The 14,505-nt window shown below is 47.1% G+C and overlaps 1 protein-coding gene across 4 annotated transcripts; it reads right to left on the bottom strand.

The window, feature by feature from the left end:
• Positions 1-5,701: 5,701 nt before the first annotated feature.
• LOC137421519 (ARL14 effector protein) lies at positions 5,702-10,294 on the bottom strand. Of its 4 annotated transcripts, none has more exons than XM_068107651.2 (3): positions 10,170-10,294; positions 7,509-7,636; positions 5,702-7,296 (listed from the first exon to the last, which is right to left on the bottom strand). In XM_068107651.2, exons 1-3 carry the CDS (start codon positions 10,242-10,244, stop codon positions 7,068-7,070), a joined length of 432 nt encoding a protein of 143 aa, XP_067963752.1. In that variant the 5' UTR covers positions 10,245-10,294; the 3' UTR covers positions 5,702-7,067. The 4 variants fall into 4 exon arrangements, with proteins under 4 accessions (XP_067963752.1, XP_078627475.1, XP_078627476.1 ...); XM_078771349.1 differs by having other exon boundaries at positions 7,471-7,595; positions 10,170-10,288; XM_078771350.1 differs by having other exon boundaries at positions 7,509-7,595; positions 10,170-10,286.
• Between the last annotated feature and the right edge of the window lie 4,211 nt (positions 10,295-14,505).

The raw sequence follows: 14,505 nt of genomic DNA, 5'->3' as shown, positions 1-14,505 counted from the left end.
GCCCAGCCGCTCCAGCGTAGCGAACTCCGCTTTCGCCACCGCGAGCTTCGTCGGCTCGAGGCGGCGTGCCCGGGCGTAGACCGGTGGCCCGACGGTGGGGATGTGATGCTCCACCCCGTGCTTGACGGCCACCGCCGAGAAGGTGGGCCGCGTGAGGGCCGGGAAACTGGCGAGGAGGTGGGTAAAGTCATCCGCTGCCGGAAGCGTACAAACCAAACTCGCCAGGACGGAACCGTTTAGCAAGCCGCTTGGTGAGCCACTCGGTGAGCCGCTCAGTGAGCCGCTCAATGAGCTGCTCAGCGAACAAGCGAGCGAGCTAAAGGTTTCGGCCTGGACGAGCCGTCTGTGCTTCACGTCCACCAACAACCCATTTGCACATAGGAAGTCCGCACCGAGCAATGCCATGGGCACGCTGGCGGTTACGAACGACCATTGAAAGCGCTGCCTTCCGAACCGCAGGGAGAGGCAGCGCTTCCCGAATGTGCATATGGGTGTACCGTTGGCTGCAAGCAATGCGGGGCCCCGGCCCACGGTTCGCTTGTCGGACGCGTGGGCTGGCATGACGCTTACCTGCGCTCCTGTGTCGCAGAGGAAGCGGCGCCCGGACAAGGTGTCCGTGATGAATAAGAGGCTGCCAGAATTACCGACGCTCAGGGCTGCTACCGAGCGTCGGCTCGGTCGTTTCCCGACTTGCCAAACAAGCACGGCGGGCAACACTTCTTAGCCTTGTGGCCGAACCTGGCGTGGAAACGGCACCAGGCTTGCGGCGGGAGCGGCGGAGGCCACGACTTTCGCCGCTGCAGTGGTGGTGGGCGGGGCGTGGCGGCGGCCACGAGGTGTGCATGCGCATCAGCCTCGGGATCCACGAGGTGTGCAGCCGCATCAGCCTCGGGATCCACGACGGCCGCACCGAAGCTCGCCCGCGTGTCACAAGCCGCAAAAAACTTGTCGGCCTCGACGGCCAGAGCCCGGGGTTCCCCTATTTTGGAACCGGCCAACGCGAGGCGTACCTGTGCCGGCAGCTGGCGTAGAAAAAGCGCCCGGAATAAAAAATCCGGGGCTTTGTCACCCAGCAACGACAGCATGTAGTCCATCCGTACCGATGGTCGTGTGTCGCCGAGTTCGGGAAGGTCCAGGAGGCGGTCCGCCCGTTCGAACTCGGTGAGGCCGAACGTGGCGATGAGGAGACGTTTGAGCGCCCTGTACTTGTGCTCTGCCGGTGGGTGCCGCAGGATGGACACGACTCGGGCGGCCGTGCCGGGCCCGAGGGCGGCGATCACGTGATAGTAACGCGTCTCGTCCGCCGTTATTCCTCGAAGCTGGAACTGTGCTTCGGCCTGCACAAACCATACCTCGGCCTGTGCTTCACAAAACTCAGGGAGCTTTACCGCGACCGCGTTGCTGGCCATGGCGCGTTCTGTGGTCAGCGACGGCTGAACCAAAAGCGGTCACCAGTGTAGCGTGATGCTACACACGCAACTTGTTTGCCAAATAAGGTAAGCCACAACGCATAGGATCAAGTGTTTATTGTAAAGCTCAAACTGTAGCACTGACTTGCTCGGGGCTGCGAGTCCCGTGTATATCCCGAGGCCACGCCTACCCCTCGGGTGTGGCCGACACCCCATTGGTGCGCGGAATGATGTCACCGCGCCAGCGAGCCATCGTGTCCGCCACAATGTGACCTTTAAAAGAAACAAAAACCACATTTGACATTTCGAAGCAAATAAATTGATCCTTGAAAGTGATGTAAACTGATATCGAACTCAATTCACAGACAGTACTGTGTTAAACTTCTGTGCGTTTTCCAGATGTATCTCTTTATTTTGCACATTAGACAAAATTTTTTTTAACAAAAACAAAAGTTAAATCACAACTGGGATTACGGACAGTAAAATTACAGTTCAGCACTTCGTGTAACCCCCACGAGCATTCAGGAGAGCACGTACACGTTCAAGCATGCTGTTCACGAGCTTTGCCAAGGTTTGGACAGGAATCGCTTGCCATGCAGTGACAATAGCCTGCTGCAATTCACGCACAGAGGTCGGCTGCTGGTCCAAGTTTTTTTTTTGTATACTGAATCGAGGCTCGTGAAAGAGCTGACATTTACTTCACAAACAAATCAACCAGAAACAAAATATCTTAAAAGAGGGAGCGGAAGACAAGAGAAGGGGAAGCACACAAACACTTGAGAGCACACATTTAAGAGCAGGGAGATGTGTGGGAGGGAGAGGGCTTGGGGGGAGGAGGCGTGGGAATGGGGGGGGGGGGGGGGGGTGGGAGAAGTATAAAACACAAGGACACCAAGGACTTCCAGGACAGAAGTTGGTATTTCAAAAAAGTGGAATTGGGGTGAAATTAGCGTGGATAGAAAAGATCAGGGTTTTGGATGGGGGAAGATAAGAGATGGTGGTGAACAGCTGTTTTAAAGACCTGGAGGGTGGAGTGGGATTGAAGAGTGAGGGAGTTTGTTCCAGAGGTGGGAGAAAAGAGGAATGAAGGAGTGAAGGTGAGCAGATAGTCTTGATTTTGGCAGTTTAACCATAAGAGGGTTGCAGGCAGATCTTGTGCGACCTGTAGGAATATTTGCGGGACAGAGCCCAGAGAGAGCTGGGGGGGGCAAGGCCAGAGAGGAGTCGGTAGAAGATGGAAAGACCACCAACCTGCCTGCGGTGAGTAAGTGAGAGGCCCTTGGAGTTAGTTTCATCGCGGGAGATTCCAATGATTCTGAATGCTTTGGTTTCAACAGCGTGAAGACGAGCTAGGTGTGAGGCAGGAGCACCAGCCCAGAGGGGAGAGCAGTATTCCATTGAGCTGCGGATGAAAGCCTTGTATGTGGTGAGGAGCTCAGGTGTGCCAAGGAAGGACTTCGCACGACGGAGGATGCCCAGTCGGTGACTGGCTTTGGAGGCCAGATTTGAAATGTGGTTTTCCCAGGAAAGATCATGGCAGAAAGTGAGACCCAAAAGCTTGAGTGACAGAACTTCTTGGAGAGGATTATTCAGAAAGTGGATGGGAGGGTTATCCAGTCGGTCTTTTCGGAGAGACATCGTAAGAGTGTGAGATTTGTCAGGATTGAAAGACATGTTCCACTTGTTTGCCCAGTCTGTGATTTTGTCCAGGTCTGCAGAGAGTGAGGAGGCTGCAGACTGCCGATCTGAGGGATGAAGAATGGAGCAACACAAGTTGTCGATTTGACGCGTTAATTCTGCCCACAAGTTCTCTATCGGATTCATATCCGGGGACATGGCAGGCCACTCCATATGCTCTACACCACGGTCAGCAAGAAAGTGTTGGATCATGCGAGCACGATGAGGCCATGCATCTTGGAAGACAAAGTTTCCTCGAAAGGCTACACGAGCAAATGGAAGCAATGTTTCTTCCAGAATGGCCCTGTACTTGAACTTCAGGTTTCAGGTTTCCTGTACTTCAGGTTTCCATTCAGAAAAACCAGGTCAGTTTTGCCCCCTGCATGAAAAGCAGCCCAAACGGTCACCCCACCACCTCCAGCTTGGACTCTTGGCACTATACAATCTTCGTTGTAGGCTTCATGCACTTGTCTGCGCACTCGGACATGGCCATCTTGACGATAGACCAGAAATCAAGACTCGTCACTGAAGATCACGTGATTCCAGTGTCCTGGCTGCCATTGACGGCGCTCTCTGGCCCACTGCAATCGGCGCTGGCGGTGTTGTCTCGTCAGGCATGGCTTTCTCAGGGGACGCCTGGCACGATAGCCTGCTTGAACCAGTCGTTGGTTGACTAGCCTTCTGGATACAGGCACATTTGTCAGTTGCTGCCACTCAGCCCAAAGCCGATTAGCTGACTTGGTACGGCTATTGCTGACTAACCGGTGCAGCTGGCGATCATCCCTCCTTGTGGTTCTGCAGGGACGTCCTGGCCTCGATATTGGAGGAGGGACACCCCTCTGAGCATTTCGTTTCGGGATCTTTGACACCTGACCTTGAGTGATGCCATACTGCCAAGCAATAGCACACTGTTTCATACCGGAATTTCGTAAAGCCACCACTCCATGACAAACAGCATTGTCGAGTTGACGGACCATCTCCAGAGGAAGCGGCAATAGCTTTTGTAGACGTGCAGCAGTTGTTTTTCACTAAGACAGAACACAACAACCCTTATATACCCGATTGTGAAGCCAATCGTGAAATGTACCTGTCCGTACATTTTGTCATGCACCTGTGATATAATCCTGTTATTGACTTCTTGCTGCGACAGACAATCAGTGACATGGTTCTTTTAACAAAGAAATCACTGAAGCATAAAAGAAACTCACCAGATTGATATTCTGAGTTCAGAAAGGAAACCCAAGTCAAGGAAAAAAATATATTCCATATTAAATGCCAAGTCTGTATTTCATTTGTGGGCTGAAAAAATATACTCCTTATCTAATAAAGTAACATAAAATTTCATTTGAATTTAACTGTTTTAAACAGAAAAAAAGTTGGCATGGTTACTGATTAATTTCACAAGCTCATATGGGCCAGCCAAGGTGTTTCCTGATCTTGTATTAAAGAGCAAAGTTCAAAATAGTTGTGTGCAAAAAGTGCATATCTGTACTCAAATGTGCACAATTCTTCCCCAAAATGGCATATACGGTCTAGACTACAGGTAAGGTATTTAAAACAACAGACATAATCATTGAGCACTGGTTCATAGCACATTCCATTTTGTCAGTTCACTACTCCTTAATAAACATGAACACGTGACACTTATTGTGATGAAAGCTTATTGTACTTGAATCAATGAGCACCGTCTCAACGCGTTCGATCGGGTCATAGTTCACTACAGTACACCACATACTCATTTGACTTCTGAGAAACCATCAAATTCCTGGTCTTTCGTATGGTATTTCCTCAGCGCTATGATCCATCTCGCAGCACCTCGGTGACGTCTTATCCGCTCTGGATTAGCCATTCGATATCTCGAGCGGAGATTCCTCGATTGGTCACGCGACTCACTGAAAGCCCGATCCATTTTGCCTCCCCAACCACAAAATATTTGAGCAGTCAGTCTGAGACACAAAGGCCTGATCTCCCTCCCTGTAATCCATCCATTCACTTCACACCTGCACCTCTCCGACCCCGACACGCAATCTCGGCACATTTTGCCCCCGTACCTATTCATTTAATTGTCCATCTGTGTATTTCATTTGTTCTTAATCGATTTGTTTAATATTTGCCTCCAGTATGTCATTAAGTGGGGTTAAAGTTCCTCCAGTCTGTCATTAAGTGAACTTAAAGCTATATTAGAGACCGAAAATGTGCCCTGGGATCACATCCCCCCATAATAACCACAAAGTATATGAGAATTTCTCACCTGCTTGTAGTTTTGCTCAACGTTGCACTTTCTGGGAACGTATCGACGATGTTAAGTGGAGACTTGTTGTAGCGTTTAAAAATAAAAATAAAACTTTTTGTATATTGAATCGAGGCTCAGGAAAGAGCTAACATTGACTTAATTTATTTCAGACAAATCAACCAGACAAACAAAATATATAAAAAGAGGGAGCGGAAGACAAGATGGGGAGAGAAGGGGAAGCACACAAACACAACATTTAAGAGCAGGGAGATGTGTGGGAGGGAGAGGGCTTGGGGGGAGGCAGGATAGGTATAAAACACAAGGACACCAAGGACTTCCAGGACAGAAGTTGGTATTTCAAAAAAGTGGAATCGGGGTGAAATTAACAATTACACGCTTTATTGCAGAAAATATCAAGCTCTGCAATTTTATTTCATTTATGCAATGTCTTAAACCATAGATAAATCAATTCTCAGTACAAGTCGAGGCAAGGACTTCCGGCGGAAAAAGTATCGACTGATACAAAAATACAGCAATTTTAATTTAAAATATGTAGATCCATTTCGATTTAGTGGTGAAACAATCATGTAATTCGACATTAAAATACAATGCCACCACAAAAATAGCTTGCATCACTGTGTCGTGTCCGCAACTTCATAGCATGGCAAAGTCAATGACCGACTGGAATTTTTCAATATCGTAATTTTACAAAAATTTAACCTTTTTATGTTAAACTGACATCCTTATGTCTTGTTGTTCTGCTTCCATATCCCGTCACAAATTTACTAGTCATTTACACATGCTGTTTATAATTAAATGTTACAGTAGACAAAATTAAAAACATGTATGTTACAGGAATTAAATATACATATACTCACCTCTTCCCTAATTTATGGAACCTCCTGCACGAGGCTGTTAAATCACACTCTCCCTGCCAGGGCTTCAAGCAGGCAGTGAACAATTGGCAGATAAACTTTTTTTCCTTCCAGATTCCAAGGCCAGGTGGCAGATATAGCTCGGCCGAGACTCGAACACAGGCTCAATATCTCAAGGGCGAGAGTGCACACCTCAAAGGCCAAGGCTATCTTGCTAGCCCCGTCACACTGCCAAAGGCAACTTTACCTCACCTTACACTCTTCTATAAATGGACGAGGTGTGTGTGTGTGTGTGTATATGTTTCTGGTTGAATTCTTCTGGAGCTGAAGTGGAGTGTGGGAGTGTGATGCACCAAAATTATCGTTGTGACTTCCAGAGTTGACAAGACTTTAATTAAAATTCAGCTACCATAATCCAAATAAAGTGACAGCAATAACCATTTTGATACAGGTTTACATGGCTTTACTGGAGTTTTCTAAAGGGGAGTGTGAGACACTAAACTGAGGGGCCTATTCGTAGATTTGTCAAAAGGGTTGCTTTGTTATTGACTACAAGTGAAGAGGTTTTGCTTTTATCAGTGTTCTTCATTTTCGAATTTATGTCACATTTTACACACATCTAGTTAAAAGAAAAACAATTCAAAACATGCTGCCGTTGCTGATAAAAATCGTCTCCATGTTCCATTCAAAGGTAAGTATGTGCTAACAAACTTGAGAGAAACCGATGAATGACTGTCAGAACAATGGTTTTACAAGTCCTCATCTTTAAAAAAGTATGAATCTGACGAAGTATCACACAAATGAATGAAATATTTCGTACAACACTTGGAGCTGAATAGCCAACGGAGGCCAAAGGCTTGAACGCCCGGCTGCCTAGGTAGAATATTTGTTGCGGTAAATCTCCCCTCCCTCAACGTCCATCTGATCGTAAAACCACTTCCGGTTAACGCGGCACGTAGGGCCACATTTGGAAGAACTGCAGCGCGGGCAGGGCAGGAAACAGCCGGGGCAGTCTTCATCGAGACAGTCGCATATGTCGAAGCCGGATCCGATCAGAAAGCCACGTTCATCATACAATTCTTGCCTTTGAGGGATGCTCTGCCTGCCAAAACACGAGGGTGAGAACAAGGAATCCAACATTGTTCGGAAAACCGAATACGGGAGGAACACAAATTAAAGAGAAAAGCTGATATTAGATAGTGGGAATGGTGAAGAGAAGGGATATTAAGGAAAGCAACCAAGGCTTTTTTTATTTTATTTTATTTCAACACGGTACCCCTTGGCTTGAGGGGTCAGTATGACAAAGGACCCGACCTTTCCACGGTTTTGACTTTGGTCTCCAACTTGCGCCGCTCTCGCAGGCTGTTCTCGGGGTTGAAAGCCTTGATCTGTGGGCCAGGACTGAGAAAGCGCAGTGAGCGCAGTGCCTTGGCAGTCTGCACCTACAGCAGCAGAGTAGGGCGGCACTCTAGGCGGCAACCCCCAACTGCCGCTTGTTGGGATCATTCACAGTAATCACTATATCTTGGAAGCAAATCTCAATCAACGAGACTCGTCTTAAATCAGGAATCTATTCACAATGCAAGACTATTTAACCAAATGCAAATAAGGATGCATATAGTATTTACACAACTACAATCATTGATTTATATATCTAACTTACACTCCTACAATATACAGACATCATCACTCAACACTTTGTTCATCACCTAAATTTCAATTATTCACTGAGATCTTGCAACACTGAAAACACCAATTAAAAGACAAAACGGTGCTTCTGATTACACGAGAGTACAACGCGTTAAAGTTTGAACTTGCAAAGCGAGGAGATTCTCACATGACGATGAGGAGAGTAACTTCCAGCTTTAATCCAAAATTATGGATGGATATCAAGCCGTCCCCAATTTGGAAAGGGAGATCAGCCCTCCCCAACTTGGAGAGGGAGTTCGGCCATGGGATTCCGGAGACAACGCTCTGATTCCGAAAGAGAAAGAGAAAGAGAGAGAAAGACGACGCTCGGATTCTGAAAGAGAAAGAGAAAGAGAGAGAAAGACGATGCTCGGATTCCGAAAGAGAAAGAGAGAGAAAGACGACGCTCGGATTCCGAAAGAGAAAGAGAGAGAAAGACGACGCTCGGATTCCGAAAGCGAAAGAGAAAGAGAGAGAAGATGACGCTCGGATTCCGAAAGAGAAAGAGAAAGAGAGAGAGAAGACGACGCTCGGATTCCGAAAGAGAAAGAGAAAGAGAGAGAAAGACGACGCTCGGATTCCGAAAGAGAAAGAGAAAGAGCGAGAAAGACGACGCTCGGATTCCGAAAGAGAAAGAGAAAGAGAGAGAAAGACGACGCTCGGATTCCGAAAGAGAAAGAGAAAGAAAGACAAAGACGACGCTCGGATTCCGAAAGAGAAAGAGAAAGAGAGAGAAAGACGACGCTCGGATTCCGAAAGCGAAAGAGAAAGAGAGAGAAAGACGATGCTCGGATTCCGAAAGAGAAAGAGAGAGAAAGACGACGCTCGGATACCGAAAGAGAATTATGCTCGGATTCCGAAAGAGAAAGATAAAGAGAGAGAAAGACAATGATCGGATTCCGAAAGAGAAAGAAAGACGGAGGGATTGTGGAGATGACGGAGGGATTGTGGAGGCGACGGAGGGATTGTGGAGACGACGGATGGATTGTGGAGACGACGGAGGGATTGTGGAGACGACGGAGGGATTGTGGAGACGACGGAGGGATTGTGGAGACGACGGAGGGATTGTGGAGACGACGGAGGGATTGTGGAGGCGACGGAGGGATTGTGGAGACGACGGATGGATTGTGGAGACGACGGAGGGATTGTGGAGACGACGGATGGATTGTGGAGACGACGGAGGGATTGTGGAGACGACGGAGGGATTGTGGAGACGACGGAGGGATTGTGGAGACGACGGAGGGATTGTGGAGACGACGGAGGGATTGTGGAGACGACGGAGGGATTGTGGAGACGACGGAGGGATTGTGGAGACGACGGAGGGATTGTGGAGACGACGGAGGGATTGTGGAGACGACCGAGGGATTGTGGAGACGACCGAGGGATTGTGGAGACGACCGAGGGATTGTGGAGACGACGGAGGGATTGTGGAGACGACCGAGGGATTGTGGAGACGACCGAGGGATTGTGGAGACGACCGAGGGATTGTGGAGACGACGGAGGGATTGTGGAGACGACGGAGGGATTGTGGAGACGACCGAGGGATCGTGGAGATGACGGAAGGATTGTGGAGATGATGGAAGGATTGTGGAGATGATGGAAGGATTGTGGAGATGATCGAAGGATTGTGGAGATGATGGAAGGATTCATGAGAAGATGGAAGGATTCAGAAGGTCCGAGAGATGCAAGAGAGAACAAAAGATAAGCCACGTGGAAGGATTCGTACAGAGGAGAGAGAAAGAAACCGAGCGAGGGCAAAATGTTCAGTTTATTATTCGTTTCCGAAGAGTTTTATCATGAAAGAGAAAGACAAAGTGATCTCGGGTGCGCAGCCCGGTCCATGCAGCACAGGCGCGGCCTAATCTAGCACGAACCCTGCGGCCTGGTCGAGGACATACGAACCTAGGCCAAAAGTATAGCTGAAACTGAAGGATCCATCGTACACCGAAATTGCTCGTCTCGTTGCTCCCTCGGTCTCTTTCAGATGAAGGTCAAAAGGCGATTCAGTGAGTTTTTGAATCGCATCGTCTATCCGAGACTCGGCCGTTAGTTTCTCATTTTTTGAGGTGATCGAATAATTTCCTGAATCCTTCCATCATATCGAAGCATGTTCAGGGAGTGTAAATGATAATCCATAACACAGCATCTTATCTGGAGTGTTTGTAAATTACAATCCTTTTATGACTATGTCAGCCGAGAGACAGGGATCGCAAAGCTTTCATTGCTACAAATACAAAAACACGAACCGCCAAAATGGCTTTTGTCCTGAAACACAATCGAACGAACCTTCTTGCCGGTCGACCGGAAGCTTTCCCCATCTTCTTTGTTGCTTCCTGTCCTCTCCCGTTCGCTCTCTGCCATCTACTCCTGGAGGCGAAGGAGCGGGTCGGGGGAGGGGCGGAGCGTGCCCGAGGAGGGGAGGGGCGAGTAAGCGGGAGGAGTTAAAGGGGTTGAACCAATGCGATCGAGCGTGTTTAATCCGTGAGGCGTGGCCTGTGCGAGGTCGTTACAAAATGAGGTTCGTTTGAGCATTCGTGAAACCAGGTTTATACGTAGAAAACATTCTTATAAGTTATAACCAAGAACCGAATTGATTTTAAAATCTCCTCGCAGTTTTTTTTTCACGACGCCCCACCCCCGGAAGTGACGTCTGGGCTCGAAAACGTTTCTTTTTTTAAAAACCATGTATCCATTCTGTATCCAGACGTCAGTCGTTTAGTCGACACTCGTACAGTATTATGATAAAAAGGATTTTGTTTATTAAACTCGTAGGTCCGTTAGACCAAATTTTAATTCGTCTAGTCAAGTAAGAACTCTGGGTGATCACAATTCATATCAGAAAGCTCCAGTAGAACTCCACAAAAAACATGCCTCACACAAACACACACACATACATACATACACACACAAGTCGCTTCACACACCTCTGGCGGTATTGTCGCATTGCTGCAGCGTTCTGTGCCCGCAAAACTTCTTGCTTCTCCTGACTGAGAGAGCTGCGTTGCTGTCTCTGTCTGGCAGCCTTGCACTTTCTTTGGAGATGATCTCGCCTCGCCTTCGTCTGCTCCTCTGTCTCATCAGCTGTAGGCCATATAAATACCACACCATTCTGCATGCATGTTTCATATAGTTGTTGTTCACGGCTTTGTACCATACTGTCTGCTCTCACTTAACCCAGATGTGCTTGGGCCAGGATGGGGGTAGGACGATTATATGTTCGTTATTATTATTATTATTATTATTATTATTATTATTATTATTAATGTTAATAATAATAGTATTAGTATGAATAGATATATGCTTTGTTGCAATGTTTTCATTCATTTTGTTATGAGAATGCCCTACCGTAGAAGGACGGATTAAGCCTCCATACACCTTAAAACGGCGGCCATTTAGGTCATGGGAATTCTTCCGGATTATTTGCATACTTAATTAGCTGCAAGAACTGAAGAGATCATGACGATCATTTTCCTTGTCTCAGACTCCACATCAGAAATCTTCATTATAACTCCACAAAAAACGTACCCCACACACACACACACACACACACACACACACACACACACACACACACACACACACACACACACACACACACACACACACACACACACACACCTGGTCCATTTCGTTGCAGTAGATAGTCGAAGACTATAAGTACATAGTAGAAGATATCATGCATTGCACGACATTTTAAACTAGAGCAATGCGACTGTATCACCAATATGCCTCCGTATAGTCCCACAACACGTAGACTCCCTCATTCACTGTCCTAAAAATAAACAAGTTTGATTTAAATCCATTCAGCTGTTTTCAAGTATCACATTTTCACCAGCCATGACAGGTTTCACATCGATCAGTGAAGCCATTTCAGAGAAGGGAACCTTGTGACCTTGACCTTGGGGCAAAAATGAAAAATCGAGCTCTGTGGAGCTAGACACACGACATTGGCCGAACCAAATATCGAAACCCCTGTCAGATTCCACCAAACCCCTCGGAGAAGATGTAGCTTGAAATCGATTACACCCTAAAAAGACATCTTTTTCGGGCGTGGCTCCGCCCACAATAGGCGCAATACGTCCACTCGAGGCAGGACACAACTAGATCATGATATCAACCTCCCACCCAAGTTTCATCAAGATCGGATGATATCATCAGGTAGTTATGCTGCGGACAGACACACACACAGACAGACACACACCCATGACGAATATAGTGGTCACCCTGTCTGATAACTCGCGAACCAAAAATACATCCATTACCGGCAAATCATGTGAGCACGACTTACACATCGTGCCTGGCCCATCGCCCAGGACACACTTTTCAGAGCGACTGCGGGCCATCGCCCAGGACACACAGACACGCTTTTCATTGTGAGGCAGTTGCAGGAGAAGTACATGGAGAAGAGGAAGAAGTTGTTTCTTGGGTTTGTTGATCTGGAGAAAGCATTCGATAGGGTTCCACATGAAATAGTGACATGGGCATTGAGGAAGTTAGGAGTGGAGGAATGGTTGATCAGAGTAGTGATGGCAATGTATGAGAGAGCGCGCACAGCTGTAAGGACGAAGGACGGGAACAGTGGTGAGTTTGAGGTGAAGGTGGAAGTGCATCAGGGGTCGGTACTAAGTGCACTACTATTTGTAGCTGTGATGGAGGTGCTGGCTCGGAACGTAAAGGAGGGTTTACCGTGGGAGTTGTATGCAGTGATCTGGTGTTGATTGCAGAAAGTATGGATGGACTGAAGGAAAAGATAAACAAGTGGAAGGAATGTATGGAGACAAATGGTCTGAAGGTGAATATCGGAAAGACGAAGGTGATGGCAAGTGGTAAAGCATGTGGAGAGGTGGAAAGAACTGGGAAGTGGCCCTGTGCTGTGTGCAGGAAGGGTGTCGGAGTGAACTCCATTCAATGTACAATGTGCGGTGAGTGGGTTCATCAAAAATGTAGTGGTTTGAGAGGGTCATTAACCAGTATGGCAGCTACATTCAAATGTAAGGTGTGCACAGAGGGAGCTGCAGATGGAGGAAATGTTGAGTTGGATCTTGGAGATGGCGTGAAGCTGGAAGGTGTGTAAACATTTTGCTACCTCGGAGACATGCTGAATGGAGAAGGTGGATCAGACTCGGCAACGGTTGCTGGAGTGAGATGTGCATGGAAGAAGTTTCGGGAACTGAGTGGCGTGCTGACGAGGAGGGGAGTGTCGTTGAAACTAAAGGGAAAGGTGTATGCTGCATGTGTGAGAAGTGTTATGATTTATGGGAGCGAGACATGGGTAATGAACGTAGAGCAGCAACGAAGGCTGGAAAGGGTGGAAATGCGAATGGTTTGGTGGGTGTGCGGAGTATCGTTGAGAGAGAGGAAGACAAATGATGAATTGTGAAAGATGATGGGAATAGAACCGGTGATGGATGCTGTGAAGAGAAACAGGTTGAGATGGTTTGGTCATGTGCTGAGGAAGGATGAAAGTGACTGGTTGAGCAGAGTGATGGAAATGAGTGGAGAAGGAAGTAGAGGACGGGGAAGACCGAGAAAGACTTGGCTAAAGATGGTCGAAGAAGAAATGCGGGCAAGGGGGTTAACAAGGAGAGATACAGAAAATAGGGCAAAATGGAGAAGATTGTCATGGTGACCGCAATGCTAACCTCCCCCCCCCCCCCCCCCTGCTCTTGCAGGGAAAATGGCCTTAAAATGCCTGTTGTATGGCTGCCAGACCACATGACATATGACATCAAAAATGTACATTCTGCATATGTATGTGTAGGAGATTATATTTCTGAAGTTTAGTGTTGATTGGATAAAGTTCGTTTTTCTATCCAAACTGCCAAACTGATGGCTGCCAAACCACATGACCTACGATGTCATCATTTTCACACTATATGAAACAATGGTGTTCGATGACAATTGTAAACTTTGGCAATGATAGGGTAAGCGGTTTCAGAGATATAATTCTTTAATATTTTCCTTCAATCCAATATGGCTGCCAAACCATGTGACCTATGATGTAATAAATTTAACATTTCAATACAAATGGATCAGAGATCATGTGATTTTTAGGATGAGGCATTCGATTAAAACATTTATGGTTGGTATACCACTTCACCGATGATATACGTAATTGTCATTATTTTGTTCCCCATTGGGAGTACTTGACAATGTGCCAAATTTCAAATTTTTCCATTCAGCGGTTTCCGAGAAATATTTTTTAATTATTTGTGTTTAATCCAAGATGGCTGCCATACCACGTGACATATGACGTCACAATTGTCATAAAAGCATTCTGCATGGGTGTCACTCCTACCCTGAAAGTTTAGTCTCAATTGGATATGTGGTTGCTGAGAAAAACCAGGTTTAGTCCATACAGACGGAAGGACGGATGTGCAACCCAAAAACATAATGCCTCCGGCCACCTTCGGGGGCAGAGGCATAAAAATGGATTACATATATCATTAGGTTTATTACCAACTATTGTGAAATATTGCTAACCATTTTTTGACGTTATTTTATTTTACCGTTGTATACAGGTGCTGGGGTGTGGGAGTAGAGAGTTTGGAGAGGGGCTTGACGGTTTTAGGGGGCGAGGGGTTGAGGCATGCGTTTGTATTGGGGCAGGTAGGTGAAGATT

Source organism: Myxine glutinosa, chromosome 2 (assembly GCF_964187855.1).
Source record: "Myxine glutinosa chromosome 2, kmMyxGlut1.1, whole genome shotgun sequence".
Taxonomy (NCBI): domain Eukaryota; kingdom Metazoa; phylum Chordata; class Myxini; order Myxiniformes; family Myxinidae; genus Myxine; species Myxine glutinosa.
Note: the sequence above shows the minus strand (reverse complement) of the source record. Positions and strands in the feature narration are given on the sequence as shown.